The following is a 26,635-nucleotide window of genomic DNA, read 5'->3' as shown; positions in this document are numbered from 1 at the left end:
TCCAAATTAGTCCAAGGGAAGCCAATCTGCCTGGAATAATGAATCTTCCCATCTCCACCCTGGAATTATGCACTGAAGCTTGCGTACCCAGAAAATCTCAATAAGGACTAGGCAACTTTCAATCCAGAACTCTTCTAATTCAATCACTTCACCTCCAGAAGAACATGACATGTATTTAAAAATATTTGTTTGGGGCTGGGAAGGTGGCTCAGTGGTGAGTGCTTGCCTTGCATGCCTGAGGCCCTGGGTTTGATTCTTCAGCACCATATAAGCAGAAAAAAAAAAGCCGGAAGTGGTGCTGTGGCTCAAGTGGTAGAGCGTTAGCCTTGAGCTGAAGAGCTGAGGGACAGCGCCCAGGCCCAGAGTTCAGGCCCATGACTGGACCAAAAAAAAAAAAAAAATATATATATATATATATTTGTTTGCAGCCAGGTGCTGATGGCTCATGCCTGTAATCCTAGCTACTCAGGGGGCTGAGATCTGAGAATCACAGTCCAAAGCCAGACCAGGCAGAAAAGTCTGTGAGTCTGTTATCTCCAATTAACCATTAGCAAACTGGAAGTGGAGCTGTGGTTCAAAGGGGTAGAACACTAGCTTTGAGTAAAAAATGCTCAGGGACAGCACTTAGGCCCCGAGTTCAAGCCCCATGAGTGACAAACAAAAACAAAAACTCCAAACACCAATAAAACTACCAAAATACTCAGGAACAAATTTAACAAAACATGTATTAAAACTCTACATTGACGCTGTAAAGCACTGTCAAGTTAAATTCAAGAAAACCTAGATGAACAGGAGTTAGGCCTCCTTGTGGGTTGAAAAAGTCAGTAGTGTTGTAATATCAATTCTTCAAAAATTGACAAGCTGCCTCAAAAACAGGTATACATGGACCTGTGGGGGTCGCTCTACCATCATTCAGGGTTTGTTATGAAGCTATAATATTTCAGAATGTGGTATTTACACAAAGGTAAACAGATTGACTAAGGCTACAAAGTAGAGTCCAGAAATGAACTCACACATCTGGAGTCTGGATTTGGGTCAAAGGCTGCTCAGTGAGGTGAGAATGGGTGTTCCTCCCCACAGGCTGCATGGGGGGCAGCTGGATGCCAGCATGCGTACACAGAAATTAGAGCTGGGCTGTGCTCCCAAGGAGGAAGGGGAAAACAAAGAAAGCTGGTAGAGAATATCCTTGGAGGTAGACCTGGTTTCTCAAACAGAATAACAGGAGCCATGAAAATCATGGTGTGGCTCACGCAGTGGAAGTGTCAGCCATGCCTAAAAAAGCCAAGCAAGAGCACGAGGTCCTGAGCTCTAGCTCCAGAACTTACAAAAGGAAGAAAGAGCAAGAATGAAGTCATGGTCCTCAAGGACCATGCACTTGGTTGTAAGGTGAACACTTGTCGCTCTTGCAGCTAACATCAGGTTTCATCAACCCTTGGCTAACACTCGGGGAGTTAGGAATGTGGCCTGATATGCAGCAATGGTTTCATGGTGGCCAACTGTGAGGATTCCCTGGGGAAGATGTGCATGTGTGTATCCTTTCCTATAAGATCTCATCAAAAAAAGCCTAATTTCTTCCTAGGTCAGCCAAGGAGACTCTTTGGATGGTCATGCAGCCGGTCTCGATGGGCAAGTTATGACAGAAAACCTGCCTGTTTGTGTCTGTGCTGGCACGGGGAAGTAGCCATGTGCTGTGCATTCATTATGGGCCAAAGTGTATGCCTACGGCCTGGCAGAGCCAGCAAGGCCCACCCACGCTTCCCACAGTGCTGCAAAAAGCCGTAACTCACTGTGCAAATTATCATGTGGAAATTGTATGGAATCTGAACCTACAGATGGGAAAAGGGAAACAGGCAAGAACCTTGACTTGAGACCGGGTTGGTTTCCAAGATGCCTGAAGAGGGCAGCCAACTGTTTTCCAAAGTCACACAAGAGAGGTGAGCAACAAGCAAGGAGAGGGGGGGCGGGGAAGGGAGGGGGGCGAGAGAGTACCCATTAACCACTCCAAGGAATACTGCGATTCCTGCATTGCCAACTTGTTGCACATTAAGCATTCTAGTTGGTGGCAAGAATATGAATATCAAGTTGGGCAACCATGGCTCGTGCCTGTAATCCTAGCCAGTTGGAGGCTGAGAATGGGAGGATCAAGGTTAGATGTCAGCCTGAGCAGAAAAGTTCAGGACACACATCTCAACAGAAGGAAGCTGGATGTAATGGTTTGTGCCTGTCATCCTAAATGATACAGAAGCCTGAGATTGGGAGGCTACTCTGGGCAGACAAGTCTAAAGATTCCATCTCCATGGAATGAAGCTGGATATGGAGGCATGCACCTGTGATCTCAGCAACTATGGGAAGTCTAAAATAGGTGGGTCGGGGTACAGGTACACGCCTGAGCAAGAAGCAAGACTCAGTTTAATAACTAGCAAAAAACAGGGCTGGAGGTGTGGCTCAGCAGTACAGCACCTGCTTAGCAAGCATGAGGCCCTTGTTCAGATCCCCAAAGTTAACTTCCTGTTGAAGCAAGGGTTTACTAAGACCACACATACACACAAAAGAAGTCATTTTCAACAAGGTTCTGAATTTAAAACAATGAAAAAGTCCTGCAAGGCAGAAAGAATATCGAGCGTTCAGAATCAATACCACTTAGCACTGTCCACTTCTCCATTCTCAGGCCTCCCGGGCACCCTGGGCCTTTAAAGATGCTGAGCTCGCCGGATGCCAGTGTCTCACGCCTGTAATCCTAGCTACTTAGGAGGCTGAGATCTGAGGATTGTGGTTCAAAGCCAGCCCAGGCAGGAAAGTCTGTGAGACACTTATCTCCAATAAACCACTCAGAAAACCGGAAGTGGCGCTGTGGCTCAAGTGGTAGAGCGCTCGCCTTGAGTTGAAAAGCTGAGGAACAGCGCCCAAGCCCAGAGTTCAAGTCCCCGTAACTGACAAAAAGATGCTGAGCTCCACCCTTAGTCATCATGTTGAAAATTCAGAGCTAAACACATTTCGCAGACCAAGTGCAACTACTTCAGGGTTCTGATTCTCCAGCACCGGAAGGAAGCAGGTAAGACTGGACAGGCCAGATGACAGGAGACAAGCAGCCCAGTATGGCTGTCACTGGCTCTCCCAGTGGACAGCCCAACCTGGGGTGAGCAACACACATCTCAGACCAAAAGTTTCTCGTGCATTGCAAAATTTTCCACATCCACCCAAGAAGAGAGAGACAGAGACAGAGAAAGAGGGGTGATGGGTGATACAGTTGATCCCATGGTTTGGGTTTTGTGTTGTCTTCTGGCAGGAAGAACTCTTATCTATCTGACTGGACTAGAGCTGTGGTACAGGTAGAGCACCTGGCTAGCAAGGGTGAGGCCCTGAGTTCAAATCCGAGTGCCACCAAAAAAAAAAAAGGTACTGAATTCTTCAGGACTAAGACCTGCAGATCCTATAACATGGGATGAGCATGGTGGAGTAAGCCTGTCTTTCCAGTATAACAGGGGTCCTAAAATAGGTGGATCATGATCCGTATGTCAGCCCAGGCAAAAAAAAAGCAAGACCTAGCTCAAAATAATCAGTGCAAAAAGGAGCTGGAATCATACCATTCCCTATGAAACTAGGAAAATTGAGGGGATGGATGGGGTAGAGAATGATGAATGGGAGATACTCATTCAGATGCATTGTACTCATACACTGCTATGTTGAATGGTAACCCCTTTGTACAACTACTTAAAGAGAATAAAAATTGTTCTTAAAAAATGGGCCGGAGGAGTGGCTCAGCAGTAGAGAGCCTGCCTAGCAAGTGTGAGGCTCTAAGTTCAAACTCTAGCATTGCCTGAAACCATGACAACATCACTTGCCAAGTTCAACTGAAGGAAGGCGGGCTTCCCTGGGGAATGCACGTCCACCATCCGCACACATGAATCTTCACTGCACACACTACAGATGTGTCAGGATGTGTTCATGTAGGGGCTAAAGAGGTTACCTGGAGATCTAGATGAACAGATTTTCAAAAGTCTGTTGGTGGCAGGGACAAGTTGAAAGGGGGTATGACAAACTTGCCGTGGTGACCTTATCTTCTCAGTACATATCAGCAGGAGGGTCCCCGAGGCCCTGGGCCGGGGCTAATCTTCCTGTAGCTCTGGATAGGGTGCTCCTTGTCAATGAACTGTGGTGAGCCAGTGTAGTCAGAGATGGATTGGCATTGCTGAAGGTGCCAGGGACTAAGACTTCCAGTAACTCCTGTGCCTCAATGCTGAGTCATGTGACCAGGCCCAAGGAGGTCATGGGTTCATGTGACTCATCCTTACAATTCCGCCCACCATGCAAGTAGATGCTGCTCTCTTTGAGAGGCTGACCCTTGAGGTTTTATGGTACTGGATAAAATCACTCGCCAAATCTCTCACATGGCTTTCATGTGACATTTGTGAGTCAATGGTGTGGCCCACTGTCTGTGGAGAGCTGACCTCTGGGCAGCTCATGAGGACCTGGGGGTTGGTGCCTCTTCTCTGCACACATTGGGAACTCCACCTGCTTCACTTCCAAGCAGCAGAGCTGGGAGCTGCATCCTGTTGGTTCTGCCCACCCACCATTTTGGACTAAAACTATCTCTGAAGTGCCATGTTGTGTGATTTGGCCTATCTCTCCCATGTCCCCATCCAACTGGACCATAGGCTAAAGAACAGCCTGCCTCTCATGACCCCTTCTCCCCAGCTTCCCCAACTCCAGGCCAACAGTAAGTTCAAGCACTGTGTAGGACCGTTACTACTGAGTCATGTAGACCCAGTTTCCACAGAAATATATATATTTTTTTGTAGGTCGTGGGGCCTGAACTCTGGGCTTGGGCGCTGTCTTTGTGCTCTTCAGCTCAAGGCGAGTGCTCTACCGCTTGAGCCACAGCACCACTTCCAGTTTTCTAGCGGTTTATTGGAGATAAGAGTCTCACAAACTTTCCTGCCCGGGCTGGCTTTGAACCGCGATCCTCAGCTCTCAGCCTCCTGAGTAGCTAGGATTACAGGCGTGAGCCACCGGCGCCCGGCTTCCACAGATTTTTTTTTTAAAGCCAACCTCATGACTTATGAGTATCATAACCAAGAAGAACAAATTCACACTAATTAAAAAAAACTCACAGGCCAAGGTTCTGGGGCAATTGACATTCTTGAAATGCTAAGATTAAGTTATAATGGTAAACAATGGCTGCACAAACATAGAGAAACTTCTGGAAGGACTGAAGGCACCAACAGTAGTCCAGGAAGTCCATACAGGAAATGAGCATTTAAAAAAAGAGAGAGAAGCTATATGGGCTTAAGTGTCTTAAAAAAATGTGAATGGGAAAAAATAAACATTTCCTTCAATGATTTTGAAATTCAAATGCTTTCTCAGTACTGATGAAAGTCAGAGTCCTCTCCCAACGTTAGTGGGGGTGCTTCACCGCACCTCCCATCAGTATTCTCTCACTCAAACCCATAACTTAGACCTGGATCTGTGCTCAGAGCAAGCTCTATTGATGAACAATGAAACTATGTGTTATTTAAGTTCCTTCCCACTTCATGCATCAAAGTCATATTTCTGTGCCACCAGGGACCATTTGGAGTTTGCTAGCATGGAGTAAGTGTTTAATGTTTACTGAGCCAATGTCTGATATGAGGACTCACTGAACATTTAGTAAACGGCTTGTTAGATGGAAAATAGCAGCGTGGAGTCAAAAAGGGGAAACCAGGCCTGGCTAATCCGGAATTCTCGGAAGCCCAGGTTCATTTGACTTTCAAAAACTTGGGAGAAAACCTTACTCTAGTGACTTCTTTGAAAGAATTGAGTTACTGGGGGCTGGGTGTTTTTTTTAGATTTTAAATCATGAATATGGAAGTGGCTTCAAAGCCATAAACAAAGCCAAGTGGAGATACTCCCAGATGTTAAAGGATAAGCTAGGGTTTCCTAGAGACCTAAACGGCACTTTCCTCTTTTTTCTTTTCTCATTTCTTTTTTTCTCTTTCTTTCCTTTCCTTTTATGTTGACTTACTCTTTTCTTTCTTCTCTCCCATTCTTTTCTTATTTGTGTGTGTGTGTGTTGCTGAGATCTGAACTCAGGACTTAGTGCTTACCAGTTTGGTGCTCTAACATTTAAGCCCCACAGAGTCCCTTTCCACATCGTGAAGGAAGAAGTGAAGAAGAGGTAGGCACAGAATCTCCGGGACCAAGAGTCACTCACTTCTGGAGAGAATGTCAAGTTGCTGGAGATTCAATCCCCTTTGGAGTCTGAATGATCATTCTATCTTTGGCTCATGGTATAAAAAGGAAGTAGAAAGTATAAGAGGGACTGTGGCATAAAAAAGGAAGTAGCAGTTCCTAGCCCCAAAGAACTAAGAATTCAGTGAGGACCAAACCCATGTGATCCTTTACTGTCAATAGTAGAGAGCACAATGGGACCCCTTGAATGAATGAGCCACGCAGGTAAGTGAGAGGAGAAAGTTCAGTGGGGAGGAAAAGTGAATGTGGATGGAGGCAGGGAAGACTTCCTGGAAGAGGCAGAAGCTGAAGAAAGCCTTAAAGAATAGGCCAGGTATGGTGGCATATGCCTATAATTCCAGTTACTAGAGAGGCAAAGATTAGAAGGATCACAGTGGGAAGCTAGCCTGGGCAAAATGTTTGCAAGAAGTCATCTCAGCCAATAGACTACTAGGGAGGCGGAGGTCAAGGGGATCACGGTTCAAGGTCAGCCCAGGACCCCATCTTAAGCAATATGTCAAATGATGTGGCAGGCTCAGGTGGTTCGAGGTAGAGGAGTAGATAGGAGGATTGTAATCCAGGCTGGCCCCATGGGAGTGGGGGGTGGCGGGAATGCAAAGTCCTATCTGAAACATAACAAAAGCACAAAAGGGCTGGAGACATGGCTTAAGTAGTAGAGGATTTGCTTAGGAAGAGTGAAACCCTGAGTTCAAGCCTAGGATCTGAACAGATGTGGAGAGGTAAAAGATTTTCTTGCTCAGATCAGATGTTCACAGCATCTCTCAACTGCCCACCATTGTACAGGGCCTGGCCTACAGGTGTGACCGTGTGGCCCATTCCAGGCAGGTAGAGCACAGAACCCTTTTCCGGAGGAGGAATAGGAGCTTGATGAAGAAGTTTGCTCAATTTCACGCTGCTAATAAACAATTGAGTCATTGTGAGGTTGTCTGGTGGTCTGAGGACTGTCAGCGTGTACAAAGGTACTGGGTTCAAGCTCTCTAGAACAAGTTGGGGGGAGAATGGAGAGTCTGGACCCTTCATCAGGACACACAGCCTAGGTCTGAGTTACAGAGTCCTGAAGTCCTGTTTGGGGAACTCAGGTGCAAAATGCTGACTCCTCTGTGGGAGTGGAAGAGAAGGGAAATTGGTACCAACCTCACGGAGGTTGAGACCCTGGACTCAAGGACTTGGCTGGAAGAAATGAAGGAGGGCAGACAAATGGCGAGTGGCAAATGATCTCCATTAAACCTGGTCACCTAGATAGGTCCCGAGGCTGCTGTGGTGGTAGCCCAGTCAAAGGAGCTCTGGGCTGGGAAGGGTGTGTGGACTTGGTCTCCTTCCACTCAGTCTGTGGTCATGTAGTGTCCTGGACCTAAGTTTCCTTGTCTGGAAGGCAGTGATTGTCCTAGTGTCAGAGAATCTTACAAAAAAGAAGTCTGGATGGCTCAAGCAGGAGAATACACAAAGACCCCTATTCCTTCTTCCTTCCTTCCCTCTTTCTCTCTCTCCCTCCTTCCCTCCCTCCCATTTTTCCTTCCCTCCTTTGGTAGTACTGGGCCTCATGCTTTTTAGGCAGGGGCTTTACAACTTAAGCTACACCTACATTATTTGCTTTGTTTTGCATCTGGGGTCTTATTGTTTGTCTAAGGCTTACTTGGACTGTGCTCTTCCTACCTCTGCCTCTTGTGTAGCTGGGAATGACAGGCACAGACCCCCATACCTAGTTTGTTAAAATGGGGTCTTGCTAACATTTTTGGTCAGAGATGGCCTAGAACCTCAGTCCTCTTGATTTCTGCCTCCCAAGTAGATGAGATTACAGACATGAGCCACTGCGCTCAGCCTTGATGCTTATGAATTCTTTAAAACTCAGGTCACATGATTGCACAGACAACCAGCCCTTCCCCTGTGCACATCTGGATGGTACGAGTTTCCATTGCAGGAGCTTCTCCATTCTGTGCTGTGCGAGTTCCCACCGGTCTGCCTCCCTCCCTCACGCGTGAGCGTGAGATCAAGACTGAGCCTTTTCTTTCTTCACCATTAACACCTAGATAGAGCCTGGCCTGTAGCCCAATAATCAACAAAAGGAGAAATGCATTCGGCCCCTCAAAGAATGGAAAGGGGAGTTTAATTTGACCCAAAGAAAAATGGTTGGCACAATGATTAAATGCTCACAGCTTTTGTTTATTAATTCTTTAAACTTTTTCCAACAATGATCATGAGGTTGTTGAAGTTCTCTGTGAGAAATTCTCTCTCCCTTTTGAAAAATACTAACAACACCAACATTGACCATTTTCTGGCCTCAATCCCATTCTTTGAGAATTTTTTTTTCATCAAAGATAAAAAGAAGGAAATGTACTTCTCTAAACCATATACATCCTTTAGTAGGCTGGAGCCTTGAACTGACATAAAGAGCCTCTCACAGATTTCCCTACAAATGTTGTTTTTCTTCCCTTTCCAGCCTTAATACTTTTATACTTTCTGGGAAAGATGTAAATATAAGATCCTCAGAATTTTGCTTTCATACTGGTATTTGTTAGCCTTGCATGGTATTTCTTAACATGTGGTCTGTGCAGTCTAAGATCTCTAGAGCTTTGAACACAGCTTTAAGAAATCTCCTTGGTTTTAGCATCTTTCCTGATGCTGAATTATCTGGTACTCTAGCTTTCTTGAAAGTGTTTCTTGAATGGGCACCTTTCTATAGCAGCCCCATATATTTCTTTTGAAAGTGGAAGTTTACTGAGGAGCTCAAGTTTGAATGGAATTGGTCCTCAAGCTGATAAGAGAATCCCTCCCCTCCCCTCTTACATAGCCTGGCAGCCTCTTTTCACTTAGAATCCACACACAGAATCCTAGCTACTCAGAAGGCTGAGATCTGGAGGATTGTGGTTTGAAGCCAGCCTAGGCAGAAAAGCCTACAAGAGGATAACTCCAATTAACAAGCAAAATGCTGGACTGAAGATGTGGCTCAAGTAGTAAAGTATCAGCCGTGAGCAAGCAAGACGAGTGAGCAAGAGTGTGAGGCCCTGAATTTAAGCCTCAGTATCAGTGTAAATGTGTGTGTGTGTGTGTGTGTGTGTGTGTGTGTGTGTGTGTGGAGATAGAGAGAGAGAGAGAGAGAGAGGAGGAGGAGGAGAAAAGAAGGAAGGAAGGAAGAAAGGAAGGAAGGAAGGGAGGAAGGAAGGGAGGAAGGAAGGGAGGGAAGAAGGAAGGGAGGGAGGGAGGAAGGAAGGAAGAAAGGGACTGAAGGAGGGAGGGAAGAAAGAAGGAAGAAGGAAAAGAAAGAGAAAAGAAGGAAGCTAAAGCACCACACAGAAAGAAGACTACATACCATTCTGTTGGTAAAGTTACTGAAGTTCTCAACCAGCACTTGCTTGATCATGTCCGGCTCAGAGATGACAATATACATCTGACGACCAAGATAGTACCTGGGAGCAATGAAAAGAAGACTAAGACAAGTTGCCTTTATTCATCTTGCTTTTCAACTCTCCTCCCCCCCAAAAAACTATGGGGGCAGCTTAGATTAGAATAAAGACTAAAAAAATCTGAAGTAAAGATGTAGAAAAGATGAAGAAACCATGTCTCATGGACCCAATGGTACGATGGGGAGCTTACATCAAATTCTTTCCCCTGCCCTGGAGACTCAGACACTAATGTAATTGCAAGGAGTCCATAAGGTAGGCATTCCATCAACTGAAGAGCAATCACCTAAAATAGCCTAGAGCAAATGAATAAATGGATGTTTGTGAGGACAAGATTATTTAAACCACTGGGGAAAGCCTGGGCATCTACTTTCCCCAACTTCCTATGAAGAAGCTTAGCAGATACTCAGGGAGTGAAGAAAGAAATGGAGGAAAGGCTCGGCCAGAGAGCTGGTGGTGGTGAGCTATGACAAGGGACAGTGCTTATATACAGAGCTTCTGTTTATGACCATACTGGGGCCTAAAGCAACCAAGACCCCATTCTAACCTTCAAGGCTCTCATGGTCTGAGAGGAGGGACCAAGAGGAAATCACATTGGAGGGCTCGACTTAATGCTCGGAGCAGAGAAAATGAAACTTCCTAGAGACAATGTAACCCAAACACATTTCTGACAATGGGTGGAATTAGTCCAGAAGAGATGAGAGTGTGGCAGGCAGAGGAGACATCCTGCACACTGGCAAGGCCAAGCCTTCCCAGGGAGCACAATGAGTGGCTGATGAGCAACTGGGCAGAACATTGTAAGGATGGATGGGCTCACCACGTACCGCACATTCCTACCTAGTCTACAAGCAGAGAGCAAGTTGGAAGGGGAAAGGCATCCATTAGAACTGCCTTTCCAGAAGCCTTCTTACTCAGGACTTTTCCTAAGCCAGAAATGATGTTGATTTTATGTTGAATTCTTCACCTTCTCACTAAGGAAAAATTAAAATGTATTTATCTGCAACTTATTAGGAAATCAGAAAATATTCACTTGAATGATCATACTTTCTAAAACTATTGATGATATATTTGGACCACTGAAATTTAGCAGATGTGGTACAAGGGAAGAGAAGATACAATTAGTTTCTTTTCACTTTTTTTTTAAACCTTACAGCAAGTATGGAATGTCTTGGGAATTTTCTTAAGAAAGATGAGCAGCTTACAGTATTCTGTGTACCATTTGAAGGATTCTGGAGCTTCTGAACCCTACTCTGAGTAAAATGAACTTCAAAGTCACTTGAGTTCTAAGAAGTAAGAGCTAAAAATCTCCCCAGATTTAACACGCTAAGTGAGCCTCAAATAGAGTAAATCAAAGAACTCCACTCCAAAACACATCATAATTAAACTTCTGAAACCTAAACTAAAAAATAAATTAGTCATCTGAAAATAGCCAGAGAAAATTTATGGATTACTTATGGGTAACAACAATACAAGAGACAGCAGATTTCCCACCTGAAACTATGGAGGCCAGGAGGAAGTAGTACATTTTCTAAGTACTGAAAGTAAACAACCCTCAATCACAAGTTGTTTGGTAAATGTAACTTTCAGGAAAATAATAGCATAATAACATGAGGAAGAGCTAAGAGAACTTATCACTGATTGATCTTACTTCATTTTTTGTGCTAGAACCATGTTTTGAACGCAGAGTCTCATGCTTTTGCTTGCCTTTTTTGCTTACATGGTACTCTACCACTTGAGCTATGTTTCCATTCCAACTTTTTGCTTGTTAATTGAGGAAAAGAGTCTAGTGGATTTGTTGCCTGGGCTGCCTCTGAACTGTAATTGTCAGATCTCAGCCTTCTGAGTAGCTACGAGTATAGGCATGAGCCACTAGTACTCTTATAGGAAAGCTAAAGGGAAATGAAAAGCAGAAGCAAGTTTAGGACTTCAGAAAAGAAGAACTAAGGAATAGATAAAAATGATAGATTATCCTTCTCACGAAACTCTTAAATTGTCCTTGATGACTGAAGCAAAAATTACTACCCCATCTGATGTGACAAAGGTACTTAAAGGAATACTTGTATAATTGTATTTAAAAGTAAAGAGGTAGAGGAACCAAAATGGAAAGCTTCTACATATCACGTGGAATGGTAAGGCATACTTATTCATTGACTATGATAAATTATGTAAGTATATTTATGCAGCCGCTGAGAAAGTTGCACAAAGGGATATATAAAAGTTTTAATAAACCAGGCACTGGTGAGTCACACCTGTTATCCTAATTACTCAGAAGGCTGAGATCTGAGGATTATGGTTCAAAGCCAACCCAGGCAGGAAAGTCTGAGAGACTCTTATCTCCAATAAACCGCCAGAAAACCAGAACTGGCACTGTGGCTCAAGTGGTAGAGCACTAGCCTTGAGCTGAAGAGCTGAGGGCCAGTGCCCAGGCCCAGAGTGTAAGCCCCACAACCGACCAAAAAAAAAGTTTTAGTAAGTCAGAAATTGAACACTAATGTCTAAGTAACCCATAAGAAGGTAAAATGATTAACCCATAAGATGGCAAGAAAGCTAAAACAAGAAATAAGGGATTAAAGGAATATATATGCATATATTACTATAAATATGTATGTGATACAATAGTGAAGTAACAACATGACACAATGTGGTATGGAGTTGCAGCTGAAGCCAATGCTAAGGGAGAAATTCATGACACTGAACACTAGCTTACAAAAGATCTTAATGAATAATCTATTTTCCTACTTCAAGGAACTAGAAAAAAACTAGAGCAAAAAACCCAAACTATGTAGAAAGAAGGAAAGAATGATATGAGCAGACAGCAATAAAGTGGAAACAGAAAACAATAGAAATATAATTGTGCTGGATGTGGTGGCTCATATCTGTAATCTCAATATTTGGAAGGTGACAATAGGATTATCATGATTGGAGGGAACCCCAGGCAAAAGTTAGCAAGACCCTATTTCAGAAAGAAGCTGGTCATGGTGGGGTACATACTTGTGATCCCAGCTACTCAGGAGGTGAATATAGAAGGATTGATATATGAGGTCAGCTTGGTATAAGACTCTATTTGAAAAGCAAACTAAAAGCAAAAAGGGCTTGGGTATGGCTCAAATGGTAGAGCACTTGCCTGGCAAGCACAGGTCCTAGGTTCAAACCCCAGTACTACCAATTTAGATAGATAGGTAGATAAATAGATAATTTTAAAGTGACTTTAAAGTGACTCTCAGGAGAAAAATCAGTAAAATCAATAAATTTCTAGCAATATTAACAAAGATGAAAAGAGAAAAGATAGAAATGACCATTATCAGAAACAAAGAGATCATCTCTGTAGATTTAGTAGGGACCACTACAAACCATGTTGCCTGTTGCTTCTGAAAACTAGAAATAGAACACCTTCTTGAAAATCCAAGAGGAGGGGCTGGGAAGGTGGCTCAGTGGTAGAGTGCTTGCCTTGCATGCATGAGGCCCTGGGTTCAATTCCTCAGCACCACATAAGCAGAAAAAGCTGCAAGTGGCATTGTCTCTCAAGTGGTAAAGTGCTAGCCTTGAGCTGAATAGCTGAGGGAAAGCACCTAGGCCAAGAGTTCAGGCCCCATGACCAACCAAAAAAAATCCAAGATGACTAAAGCTCAGCCAAAATGAACATAATCTGAATAATCCTATGAACATAAAATCTGAATTCAGTTTAAAATTTCCCGAAAAAGACTTCTTCAGGTCCAGATGATTGCAGTGTTTCACTTTAGTACAGAGCACTTGAAGAACTAGTAAGAACTTCATACAATCTCCTTCAGAAGGGAAAAGAGGAGGAGACACTTCTGGACTCTGTGTGAGGCTACTATTATCTTGATATCAAAGCCAGGTGAAGATGATACAAACAAGAAAAGCACAGATCAGCATGTCTCACATCCTGGACACTAAACACATGAGAGCTAGCCATGTGTAAAAAGACTTATCCACCATAACCACTTATACTAGATATGCAAAGTTTTTTTCAGCTTCAATTATTTTAAAAAGCATTCATCTAATCTATCATATTAATTTCCATAAAAGTGCAAAAAAATGTGATCATATCATTTGACAAAACCCAGTACTTGCTCACGGTAAAATGGTAAGGGCTCAGTGGAAAACTTCTCCAGCTTGTAAGGAAAAGCTACAAAACTCTACAGCTAACATCACAATTAGTGGTGCAACACTGGAAAGAATGCTTTTCCCATACTGGGAAGTACTTCATACCAGAAATGCTTGCCAGTACAATAAGGCAAGAAATAGAATTCAGAAGCATATAGATTGCAAAGGAATTAAAAATTGTCTCTATTTTCATAACATGATTGTCCACAGAGAATATACTAAGGAATAGTACAAAGGTAGCAAGATTCAAGATCAATATATGAAAAAAAATCAATAGCATTTCTTTTCTACTGCAAGGGATTGAACACAGGTTTGTGTACATTAGGCAAGTACGCTGCTACCTGAGCCATCCTCCCAGTCCTTTTGTTTATATCTTCCTTTTGAGATAAGATCTTGCTAACTTTTGCGGAGTTGGCCTTGAATAATGATTCTCCTGCCTCCACTTCCCAATTTACAGACATGGGCTGCCATGTCTGGCAACTTTTCCATATACTACAATGACAGGTGGAAGCCAAAATTAAAACGGAATACCATTTACCACATTGATGAAAGAAATTAGATAAGTCCTAAGGAAATGGAGAGATGTAGCGTATTCTTGGATTCAATGATGCTTTAAAGATGACAAAGTGGCCTATAGGTGTAAGGCAATTCCAACCAAATTCTCAGCAAGGATTTTTGAGATATAGACAAGCTTTAAAATTTATATGGAAAGAGAAAGGACTTAGAATAACTAACTAAATCTTACTAATATAAAACTAGAGCAGGTGGGATCAGAGAAAATGATCCCCAAGATTTGACTATAGTAGCCAAGACTGTGTGGTACAAGCAGAGAGACAGACACATGCCATAGGTACTCTACACACACACACACACACACACACACACACACACACACACACACTCATACATGTGCACACACACAAGTACATATAGACCTGAATAAAGTCTGAATACACTCTGTGTATGAACCAATGTTAACTTCTTGGTTTTGATAATACACCACGGTTTTACCAGGAGATTACTACTGGGGAAAGCTGGATGAAGAGTTCACAGGATGTCCTTTTACATTTTTTCCAATGAGTATAATTATTTCAAAATATAAGTGGCTTTTAACAAGTCTCCCAGAAGCTTAGTCAAGTCACACCCTTATCTAGTTATCAGATCTACCAGGCCTGAGTGGAACCAGAAACCGACATTTGAACTGACACTCAAGATTCTCTTGCAAGATCTAGTTATACACTGACCAATGCTGGCTTTCCTAGGACAGTGACTTTGAGCCATAGCAGTTGGTCAAAAACAAGTAGTTTGTTGTTGTTGTTGTTGTTGTTGTTGCTTACTCAGGAAATAATAGTGCCTGGCCCCACCCAAGCTCCCCAGACCAGAATCTCAGTGGTCACCTCTTATTTTAACAAGCTCCCAAGGGGTCCTGATGTGACTGACAGTAAAAACCTGACAAATATTTAACCAAGGTTCTCAGCCATTTTTTTGTCAGTTTTGAACTCAGGGACTGGGCACTATCCCTGAGCTTCTTTTGCTCAAGACTAGCACTCTACTACTTGAGCCACAACACCACTTCCAGCTTTTTCTGATAATGTGGTACTGAGGAATTGAACCCAGAGCTTCATGCACTCTACCACTAAGCTACATTCCCAGCCATTTTCAGCCATTCTTATTTCCCTAAATGCTTTAAAAAAATTTTTTTGGGGGGGTAACAACGGGGTTTTGAACTCAGTGCCTTGTACTAGGCAGGGACTGTACTGTTCGAGCTATTACTCCAGCTCCTTTTGCTTTATTTATTTATTTTTGATAAGCATCTCCTGCTTTTTGTCTTGACTGGCCTCAGACCATGATCCTCTCAATCTCCACCCCCTGAGTAGCTGGGATTACAGGTAAGGTCACTATATCAGAAGCCCTAAATTCTTAGATATGAATGAAAAGCAGTTTCATTATGGGATGCACAGATATTGAGGTGATATTTTGTATTGATTTTATTATTAGTCCAAATAGTTTTGCACACAATTTGGATTTAAAAATAAAACAAAATAATACTTTCATATTCTGATCCAAGTTGTCCTTCCAAAGTAGTCACCTTGGGAGCCTTTCTACTTCTTCCTAGTAATATTGCTAATGCTAAAAACAATTTTGAAACAATTCCTTCAGAATTGCTTCAGTGCTGGTTTATGAACCTCAGGAGAAAACTGGCCGCATTTTACATGTAAATTGGGCAATCTTGTGAATTTATATTTATAAAAATGCTTATCTGTAGTTTGAGGGGCTCCTAGAAAGATCTTGAATAGAGAAGAATGTCAATGAAGCTTGGCTTATGCATACATAGCCTTTCTTTTGGATGCTTGAAATTATTGCATCCTGTTCGTCTGCCCGTGCTCTTTGGGAAGCCATCCTCCCATTCTGAATAGTTCTGAAGAAGCTATCGATGAGAACTGGTCATGGAGATGGAGTCACCATCCAAGCATGGCTCAATATAGCATCTGTCTCCTGGGCAACCATGACTGGTCTAAAAGTTGTACACATGACCCAATTAGAGTCAGTCAGAATCCTTCATTGGGGTTTGTACCTGGATGCTGGGGTGAAAAGCTCTTTGTTTCTTCTGGAGCTACACAATGGGAAATAGAAGATGGTAGCCATTTTTCAAATACATGGAGAGAATCTATGTGCAGAAGGAGCAGAGATTTAAGCTGCACAGAGACACTGTCTAGAAAGCACAAAGTCAAGGCCGGGCACTGGTGGCTCATGCCTGTAATCCTAGCTACCCAGGAGGCTGAGATCTGAGGAGCCCCAGCAGGAAAGTCCGTGAAACTCTTATCTCCAATAAAACACCAAAAAACTGGAAGTGGTGCTGTAGCTCAAGTGGTAGAGCGCTAGCCTTGAACTGAAGAGCTGAGGGACAGTGCCCAGGCCCAGAGTTCAAGCCGCATTACCGACAAAAGAAAAAAAAGAAAGTACAAAGTCAAGTTCAGAGCTTTGCCTGCTGCAGCTTAAATCAATTAGTTGTGCTGACATTAGTTTGACTTTGGCTTTTTATCACTCAGTAACAATCACAGCGTCCTACCTAGTATGGTCCCACTGTTTCCTTCTCAACCTTGTGAAAAGACCTGAGGCCATCCTGCCTCTCAAAGCTTTCTTTTCTGAAACAATCTGATCTCAGTTTTGAACTTTGGAATGTTCTACGGTTTGAATGCCTCCGCCCCACTTCCTGCTGAAATTTAATCTTCCCAAAATATTAAAAGGTGGGACCTCTGCGCAGTAACTAGGTCATGAAGGCTCTGCACCTGAATAGACTGGTCCATTCACGGATCATGGGTTTGTTATGAAATCCAGTTTGACGCTGTCTCTTAGATGTGCTCTTCTTACTGTGCCATGCCTTGGTACCACCCTCTCTACAGAGAGGACCTCCAGCATAAGGCTCTCACCAAATGCCATCCATCAGTGTTGGGCCTCTAAAGTCTCCAAGGACCTTTCTAGAGAAACCTTTCTTTGTGTTTCCCAGCCTGCGGCATTTGGTTATAGCAAAGAAAAATGGACCAAGACAACATGAATGCAGGGCCTCATTGGGCCTGGGCACGGCGGTCCCCAGAGGGACTTGCACTCTCCAGCTCCACCCCCCCACCCCCCCACCCCCCTGCTCAGGAGAGGAACTATGTCACCCGTTTATCAGGAGTTTATCCTGACACTCTCTGGGCTGCAGCAGAATATTGGAACAAAGTCTAGGTCATCTCCGCAGTTTGCTGTGGCTCTAAATCCTATGGTTCCAACGAATTCAGAAGGAATGTAATGATGGTTTTCATTGTCTCCTCTCTGGTGCAAGGAAACTTCTCTATAAGCGAAGGTGGTCAGGGAAGTATTTGGAAGGTTTGCAGACCATTCTCAGACCCTTAGAGGCCCCAGCCACAATTGTGGGCATTTACTGAGTACACTTCCTCTATCATCACACCCAGTTCTGTGGAAAACGGACAGGGAACAGGAAATACAGACAGCCCAAGATGAAGGCCTTGACCTCAGTCTCAGAGCTGCCTGTCATCACTGAGCATGCGCCATCTCCTCTTCTTCCGGGTTCACCTCCTCTGTGACCCAGCCCCAGGGCAAGCAGCCCCTGCACTCTGCAAACCTCATGTTTTCAAGGTGGAGGTTTTGGGCAGATCCTTGCTTAATGGACCAGAAAACCTTGAACCCAATTAAGGAGGTTGAGGTCTTGTTCTCCTCTAATTCAAGTTATACATGGACTCCTTTAGGGGCATGGAATTTGTAACCAGTTATTCATTTATACGTATTTATGTACATAATAATTTGCTTATTCAACCCGAAAACACCTGGTTGAAGAGAAAACGTGGGCGAATCAGCGAAGTATTATGTAGGCAAAAATAACACTTGTTTGACTCATTTAATTAGTGGTTTTCTTTTCTGAAAGGAAAAAAAAACAACAACAACAACTGACCAGTTAGTTCAGCCAAAACAGCACAGCTGCATTAGGTCCAAAGGAAGTGAGATGGTTGGCATTTGCCTGGGGGTGACCTGGTCCTGTTCCAGAAGGCCCTCCCCCCTGCCAGGGTGACTAAGCTATAAAGGCTCTGAGGGGAAAGGTCACTCTCGGGCAGAACACAGCTGAGTAGAAAAGCACACTGTAAAATAATATGTCCAGTCCTGTTAATAAGCAATAGCTGTTAATAGTTTTAGCATTAATTGGTACATTTGGAAGCGTTTACTGAGCACATATTCTGGGTTAGGCCTTGTATTGGGTCCTGCTGATAAATTCCTAAATGTCTGGAGGAAGCCACAAGCCTTGGTCCCTGCCACTTTTCATGTTATGTCTTCCAATGTTCCAATATTTTCCAATAATTGTGGGTGAATTTTGAACAGGAATCAAGGTAGGTGGGGGAGGTGTCACTGGCTTGGCCCACTGAGGCTGACATGGGGTACAATGAAGTTGCCAAATGATGCACAAGTCTGAGGGATTTAGACTTGGTTCAAGGCTTTGTCTGCAATTTACTAGCTGTGTCACCTTAAGCAAATCTCAGCTGTGCTGAGCCTGTTCCTTTGATAAATGAAACCATGTTGAAGGTTAAACAAGAAGTTTGTCAGTAGAGAAGTTGTATGTGAACATGGACACCATGAGTACAAATGGGTGCCACAAAATACAAAGGGCTTTGCCTGCCCCAGCATGTAGGCTGCCCCATGAGAGATCAAGAGATTACTGACAGGGCATCAGCAGGAGAACTCTGCATCTTAGTAACTGCTTCATTTCCCAATAGGTGGAGGATGCTAACAGGGGAACTGCTGTCCTGACCTCACACCTCACCTTTGGCTGCACTGTATATATAGTATCATCAGGAAGTTCCATGGGGAGAGGGAGATAAATGTCTGAGAGACTCACAACTTCCAAAAGACCAGAGAAAGCTAATAAGGCCAGGGCTGGGAATTCTCAGAAGTTTACCTTATAGGGACTCCTCTGGGACTGGTGCCTCCCATAGTACTATAGAGAAGCCCTAGGAGTCCTGGGTTCTATCTCTGATTGGTTCATGAGGCTATCTTGTTCATTCTTCTTCTTCTTTGGGGGGAGAGGGGTTGTACTGAGGTTTGAACTCAAGGCCTTGAGCATTCTAGGTGTCAACCTACCACTTGAACAATGCCCCTAACCCATTCATTTTAGTTTTTTTGGATTGGGTCTCACTCTTTTTGCCCATCTGGCCATGGACTGTGATCCTCCTATATACTTTCTGCCTAGTCTTATTAGATATGCCTGTTTTACTTTTCCTTACATCCCCCAAGAAGCTGGCAGAACACTGGGCCAATAGAGAAAAGTACAAGGATGGTTTGAGTCTGTCTTTCTAGTCCTTGAAATTTCAGAAGTGAAACCTCAGAACTGATTTCTCTTTACTCACATTTGTCTCCCCATTTTCAAAGCCTTGGCTATTCTCTAACCACTCTGTTCACTCTACTACCAGGAGAAGTGCCACCTGTGGAGTACTTTGACTGGCTTCATCAAATATGCACGTGTCTATCCTTGAGGTGACCCAGATAGAGGGAATCTTAGATCTAGTTGTTAAAAAAAAGGCTGCTGGAGAATGGAACCCACAGAACCCATGGCTCACCCTCTATTTCAACCCAATGCTTCTGATTGATCTGAATATGCTTCTACATTGTGGAAGTGTCTATGATGTGTCTGTCACCCAGACCTCCCTTCAGGGGAGGATTTGTCACCAGCTACAAAGGCAGCTGTCAGCTCTGTTGTTGTTGGTTTTAGGCGCAGGAAGCCACATTGCCTGCCCAAGGGCACTGCCACCCCACCCCCCTACCCCCCTCTTCATGCTCTTCCTTTCCACTCAGAAAGCTAGCATTCAATGACAACAGGAGGATGGAGGTGTCCACTTGGTCCAATTAGGGAATGACTTTCTCAGCTCCTGCCATCTGCCCTTCATAGGTAAGGATCTCTAATAAACATCCTGCACCCATATCCACTTCCTTGTCAGCATCAAGAAGCCAGTCTAGCCAGGCACTGGTGGCACACCTGTAATCCTGGCTACTCAGGAAGCTGAGATCTGAGGATTGCAGCTTGAAGACAACCCAGGCAGGAAAGTCCATGAGACTCTTATCTCCAATTAATCACAGAAAATGCCCAAAGTGGTGATGTATGTAGTCAAGTAGTAGAGTGCTAGCCCTGAACAAAAGGAGCTTAGAGACAGTGCCCAGGCCCAGAGTTCAAGGCCCAGGACACCAAAAAAGCCAATCTATAAGACATAGCTTTAACCAGCTCATAGCAAAAAGTACAACCACCCAATCCTAAGCCTGGCAACCAGGACTCCATGACATGACAGCAGCCAGCTGACCCAGCCCTGCCTCCCTCTGCAGCTGTCAGCTTCCTTCCCATGCCATCTTCAAGTCTTTCTCCTAACCGCCCTCTTCCTCTCTTTCTCCATTCACCCTTGAAGACCATGTTCTAGTACCGCCTCCTGCAGGAAGCCTTCTCCCCCATCATAGGTACAATCCTTCCCAAGTTGTAGCTCTAGATTCCAGTTCTACTTGGGAGTGGGGTGGAGTCAGCCCCTTCTTACCTGGCTTTCCAGCACAACTCAGACCATGAGTGTGTTAATCTTCTAAATCAAACACAAATTGGGAAAGGGTGGTGTCTGCCATGTCCATCAGCTCCAAGTCGTACACAGAGCAAAGATGGAAATTGCTGTTGCACAGACCATGTCCAGAATCCTAAACATAGAGTAGTCACCCCTCTTGTCCAGTGTCCAACAAGATGTGGACATAGACCCTGAAGAGTGTGGGAAAGGTCATAAAGGAGCTAAGGAGGACCCTCCTCCTAGAACAATCAGAGAACAGATGGTAGAAAGAGCATCACATTTGGGGTCATAACTGTGATGTTGGGCCAATCCCTGCACTGCCTGGGCCACTGTCACTATACCTGGAAGATTCCCAAGCACTGGGTCAAAAAGCAATCTCACTCCCTTCTTGGGGACCTCCATGCCCTCTGAGGGGGATATGCATCATGGTAGCTCACTAGGTTGGTTTCTATGTGGAAACAACAGAGGGGTCAATGTATGTAGACTTGGATCCCATCTCATATACACCAGCCTGGAAGAAACCAGAAAACCATTATTCTACCAGGGGAGTCTCCAAGGAAGAGGAGGCCCATCCTGACTTGCCCTGCACTACCCTGTCCATTTCTAGCTGCCCCACCCTGCTGTACCCATGGACCATGCATAGTGCCCATTCTGGGAAGGTTGGTGGCTTTTCCAGTGGTATAGTGGCAGCTGGTGGTTGGGTTCCCCCAGGAGGCCTTCTGGCACCTGGGAAAGACCCCAGGCCTAGCAGCCAGGAAACACAGGTCCAAATGTTTTTCTTCTCCCTTGTTGCTCTGGGATGGCTCTACTCTCTCCTTCCTGGAAGTGGGCAGGAGAAGAGTTCCGCCCCTCCCCCTCAGAGTCTTCCTCAGTAAGAGGAAGTGGCTCTTCTCATCCTAGTGAATTAAGACTATATTAAGTTTCCTTCAACACAGAGCAATGGCTACAGGAGAGAATTGGGCAGCCAGGAGGAAAAATATCTGAAACAAGCCCATAACGATAAACCTCCCTCCTCTATTGAATATACTCTCCCATTTAATTTATTCAGTTAATAAAACTTGCTCCCCAGAGGAGGACAGGCTGAGGTAAGCTGCAAACCAATCTGCCTGTGTGAGTGGGGTATAGATGTATATCTCATAACAATAAAAAAAAGAGTAATTAAGAGATGTATTGAAGTGTATAGAAATCCTGAAGGACACTGAAGATTCCAATTCAAGTTACTGTCCTTGGCGCAAATTTAATTCAATTGGGAATAGATAAATAAAAATAAAGAAAAAAAACAAATTCAGAACAGATGTTAGGCAAGCAATTTTTTTCACAGTAAGAATCATAAACATGAAGAACAGCCTTTAAGGCAAAGTTGTCGAGGCAATGAGCATGCAGCTACTAAATAAATAGTTGGATGGCACCACAGGGACAAAGAAACATTAAAATAGTCATTTGGCTGTCCCTGAATATTTTCACCCACACGTTATACCAAGGCATGTGTATTCTGGAATAGCAGCAGGAAATGTGTATGCGGGTATGTGTCCTATGATATAGAATACATGCAGGACATATATCCTGTGAGTGTATACAACAAAATCCCCTCTCCTCTAATGAGATATAGGCTCACAACATGGCAGAAGCTAGTGTCACTTCTGCATGGGGAAGGAAGAGGCTCAGTGCCATGGGAAGAATGTGGGAGGTAGTAGAAAGGCCGGATGTGAGAATTCAATGGCAGAAGAATTTCAGACAACACTGGGAAGAAACAAGAGTCAGGAGGAAAAGATCTAAGCACAGACTGTAGTACTTTAGAGATGATTGTTCCAGCCTTACTCCTCCCCTCCACCCCATTTCATAGCTAGGAAAGAAAATGACAGGGAGACACATATCATTTCTCAAGTGCCATTCCTTACCCAGGAGGAGCCTGGGAGAAGACACAGGGCAGGGATTCCACAGAGACACAAAGATGAGCATGTTCCTGTGCAGGGACTTGGGTACCCTGCCCCAAGTTGTCCAGGGAAGGGGGCTCTTGAACTAATCCATCTCTCCAAGACAGCTGGCTGCAAGCAGCTTTGTGAACTTAAGCCAAAGGAGCAGAGGAATCCCAACTAGAACTTGGTAGGTCTACACTGTGGGAGTGCAAATGAGACCTGCAATCTAGGCAGGCTCTCCAATAGATTTTGGTGGGTGGGACTAGGGCTTGAACTCAGGGCTTTGCTAGTTGAGTGCTCTATCATTTGAGCCATGCCACCTGTCCTTTTGCTTTTCATTTGTTTTCCAGATCAAATCTCATGGTAACATGACCTGAAGTGATGATCCAGGTATATACCATCACCTCTGGCCTTCAAGCCATTTTTAAAGGCAAGGAAAAGGCTTCAGTGACTCATTTTAGTCCTGAGATGGACATAGATGAGCAAAGACCAGAAGCCAGAAATAGTTTCTAATCCTATGTTCTTTCTGATTCTTTGAGCAGACCCCCAACAGTTAAGCCCTGGGCAATGGCATACTCGGGTATGGGACACGAGAGGACACCCAGTAAAAACCCAAGTGATGATCTGGGTCAGTGGAACCCAGCTGGTGTCATGAGACATATTTTGCCTTATCTATTGATCCTTTGGATTACCAGATGATTTATGTATAACATATAATTTAACTTCATTACTTTGAGGGACTACTGATGGAAACAGTTAAGGACCTTCACCTCCCAAGCCTTGATTTTAATAGTTCCCCTTGCTCTTTTCATTTATCTTCAAGGAAAAAAATGACAAATGACAAAAATTAGAAAAATAACAAGATCTTCCTATTTGAGGTTTCCTTGAGGCTAAATATCATGAAAGAGACGTGTACCAAGAGGCAATTCATTTACTCATTCACCAAATATTTACTGTGCATATATTATGTGTCCAATATTGTTCTAGGCATGGGGAATATCAGGATGAATAAGAGACAAAGTTTCTGTCCTCACAGAGCTTGTTTTCTCTCAGGAAAGCAAGAAAATCAACTGGTTACATTACCTATTGTTGAGGCAAACTTCTAAGGCAGAAGTGTTTAGCATACCTAAGGAACAACCAGAAAAAAAGTAGAACCAGAGAGTTTCAGATTAATAAGGAGAACCCATATGTGGTGGTAATCAAGTTGACTGTCAACTTGATTAGACTGAGAAACACCTAGAGAGAATAATGGAGCACACTTCTAGGAGTATTTATGAGGGAGTTTACAGAGACAATTGGATCATGGGAGTTCTATATTCATAAATGGATTAATCCATTGATAGATTAAAAAGATTGAATAAACTATTGGGAAGTGATAGAAGCTATAGAAGGCCCCTGCCTTACAGGAAGTGGCTCACTACAGTTATTTCTTTGAAGGGGATGTTTTGTCTTGGTCCTTTCCTGTCTTCTTCCTGTCCACCATGAGGTGAACAGCTTATTTCTCACATGCTTTCTCAGCTCTGTAGCCATTGTGTGACCATGGGCCCAGAAGCAATGGAACTTGCCTATAATGGCCTGCAAGCTCTGCAACAATGAACCAATAAACCTTTCCTCCTTCTAAATTGTCTATGTCAGACCATCTGTCATAGCAACAGGAAAGAAACTAGTACACTATACAATCCTGCTTGCGCATCTTACAGTCCACATGCTCTTCTCACCTTGAGGTCACTTGTGTCTCTGTATTAAAGAAGATGATGTGTTAAGATAAAGTGTTGTTATACGGTCATATATGAGATATTATATTGGAAAGATAAGACCCATGTGAAAAAACTCTGAATAGATTACTAATATTGATATGAAAATGGCCCCAGAGCATAGGCATGTATTATACTCATTAAAGCAAGATAGATAAGCGTCATAGAATTCACCACAGGGTGCCTCTCCCTGACAGCAGACAGGTAGCACAGCTGTAGGAGTTGGGCAACAGTTAGAAGTAACATATTCGATGGGAACATGGTGATGTGACAGGTATTGAAAGCATAGTGCTAATTAGAAAACTAAAGCAAAGCACAAGACTTGTAGCATTACCACTGGCAGGCACTAAAGATAGTATGAACCAAATAATGATGTGTAGGGTGCACACAGGAAAGGGAGTGAGAGAACAGGTCAAGGGAGTAAATCAAGAAGCAAAGCACACAGCCATGTATTCCCAGCCTCTCCATTGTTCCACAGCCCTTGGCCCCTCAAGTCAACCTGAAGTGGAGATCATTAGTAATTAGTGGCTGTAATGGTGACAAGTCACCATTATCAAGGATTATTTTCTTATGCTTTAGGAGGAAAATACTGCTCGCTACTAGACCCATGTTCGATCTGGTCTTAGAGTCTGTCTCCCATCTTCTAATCCCAAGAGGTATTCTGGGAAACAAAACAGTCCTGTAGTCTCATAAACCCTGGGCATTGAATCCACACTTGGGAGATTTCCCAAGCATATTTGACTATAAGGAGCCCCGTGTTGCTTGGACTAATGCTGTGTTTCTGTATTTGACCAAAGGGGACTCTTCTCTTTTATTTTCTATGTCACAAGTGTTATTATTGATGGAAATGGCCCAAAGGACACACTGTGGGAAACACCACATGAGATTGCGGAGTGAGAAGCGGAAGATCCCAAACCCCAGGCTTGCATTCCTCCCCGCCCCTTCCTTGTACAGACACAGTGAGAAGGTGTCATCTGTGAACTGCATCATCTGTGAACCGGCCCTGACCAGACATCCAATCTGCTAGTATCCTGATCTTGGGCTTCCCAGCTTGCAAACCATAATAAATACTTTTTCTGTCATGCAGTTATGGTATTTTGCCGGGCAGCCTGAGTGAACTAACACAAGCTCCACCTGAGTATGGTGAAGATGAACTCTCCTTCTCTTTTTTCCCATGTTCCACCTTAGAAACCAATTTCATCCTTAGAACTCAAGCCAACATCAGCGATTCATGCTGATTCATTCATCCATACAACTGAGGATTTATTTCCTCAGTTCTGATACCTTTTTTCCTATAAGGCCTCTCCTCTCCTCTTCTCTTCTCTCTTTTCCCCTCTCTTCCCCTCTTTTCCCCTCTCCTCTTCCCTCCTTTCTCCCCTCCCCTCCTTTCCTCTCCTCTCCTTTCCTCCCCTCTCTTCCCCTTCCCTTCCCCTTTCTCCCTTCTCCTCCCTTCTCTTTTTGTTCTCTTTTATTATCCCTATCAGAGTTTGAACCCAAGTCCTTGCACTTGCTTGGTTTGCCTGCTTGGCTGGTGCTATACATATGAACCATGTCTTCAGGCCAGAATTTTTGTGAGTTATTTTGGAGATGGAGTCTTGTACACTTTTCTGCCTGGGCTGGCTTTAAACTGTGAGCCTCTGGATCTCAGCCTCCTGGGTAGCTAGGATTATAGGCATACATCACCGGCACCCAGAAGTCCATTACCTACAGCATCCAGTATCCCCACACAGTCTCCTATCTAAGCATTAACCAGTCCTGCTTGGTCAGAGAGCAGATGAGATCAAGTGCATTCAGGGTGGTATAGCCGTAGACACCTACAGGACATTTTAAAACAAAATTCTCCCTCTTTTCCTTCTATTTCTCCTAATCCAAGTCACTGTTATCTCACCAGGACTAAAAAAATAATAATGCTTTGTTTAGTTTTTTTTTTTTTTTTTTTTGCAAATTCCATTCTTCCTGTGCTTCCTCCTCTCTCAAAAGCTGCTCACGTTTCTTGAGGCAATCCACCCCCTTTGCACCATCCTGTAGTCACTGCCAAGCCTGTCCTCTTTATTGATGTCCCAAACACCAGGTTTTCCTAATACACCCTCAGCTTCTACTCTGCTCCTTTCCAGCAAAACCAACAGCTC

The 26,635-nt window shown here is 43.9% G+C and overlaps 1 protein-coding gene across 1 annotated transcript in view; it reads right to left on the bottom strand.

Annotated features, from left to right (window-relative positions):
- The window catches only part of Tbxas1 (thromboxane A synthase 1), a 141,792-nt gene that overhangs the window by 75,786 nt on the left and 39,371 nt on the right, over positions 1–26,635 (bottom strand). The window contains exon 4 of the mRNA XM_069997319.1: positions 9,536–9,632. Within this exon, the coding sequence (XP_069853420.1) occupies positions 9,536–9,632 (97 nt within the window). The remainder of the gene's footprint in view (positions 1–9,535; positions 9,633–26,635) is intronic.

The sequence above is a fragment of the Dipodomys merriami genome, unplaced genomic scaffold (assembly GCF_024711535.1).
Source record: "Dipodomys merriami isolate MVZ:Mamm:240054 unplaced genomic scaffold, mDipMer1.0.p SCAF_5, whole genome shotgun sequence".
Lineage (NCBI taxonomy): Eukaryota > Metazoa > Chordata > Mammalia > Rodentia > Heteromyidae > Dipodomys > Dipodomys merriami.
The sequence above is the reverse complement of the archived record's forward strand: the minus strand, read 5'-3'. Positions and strand labels throughout refer to the sequence as shown.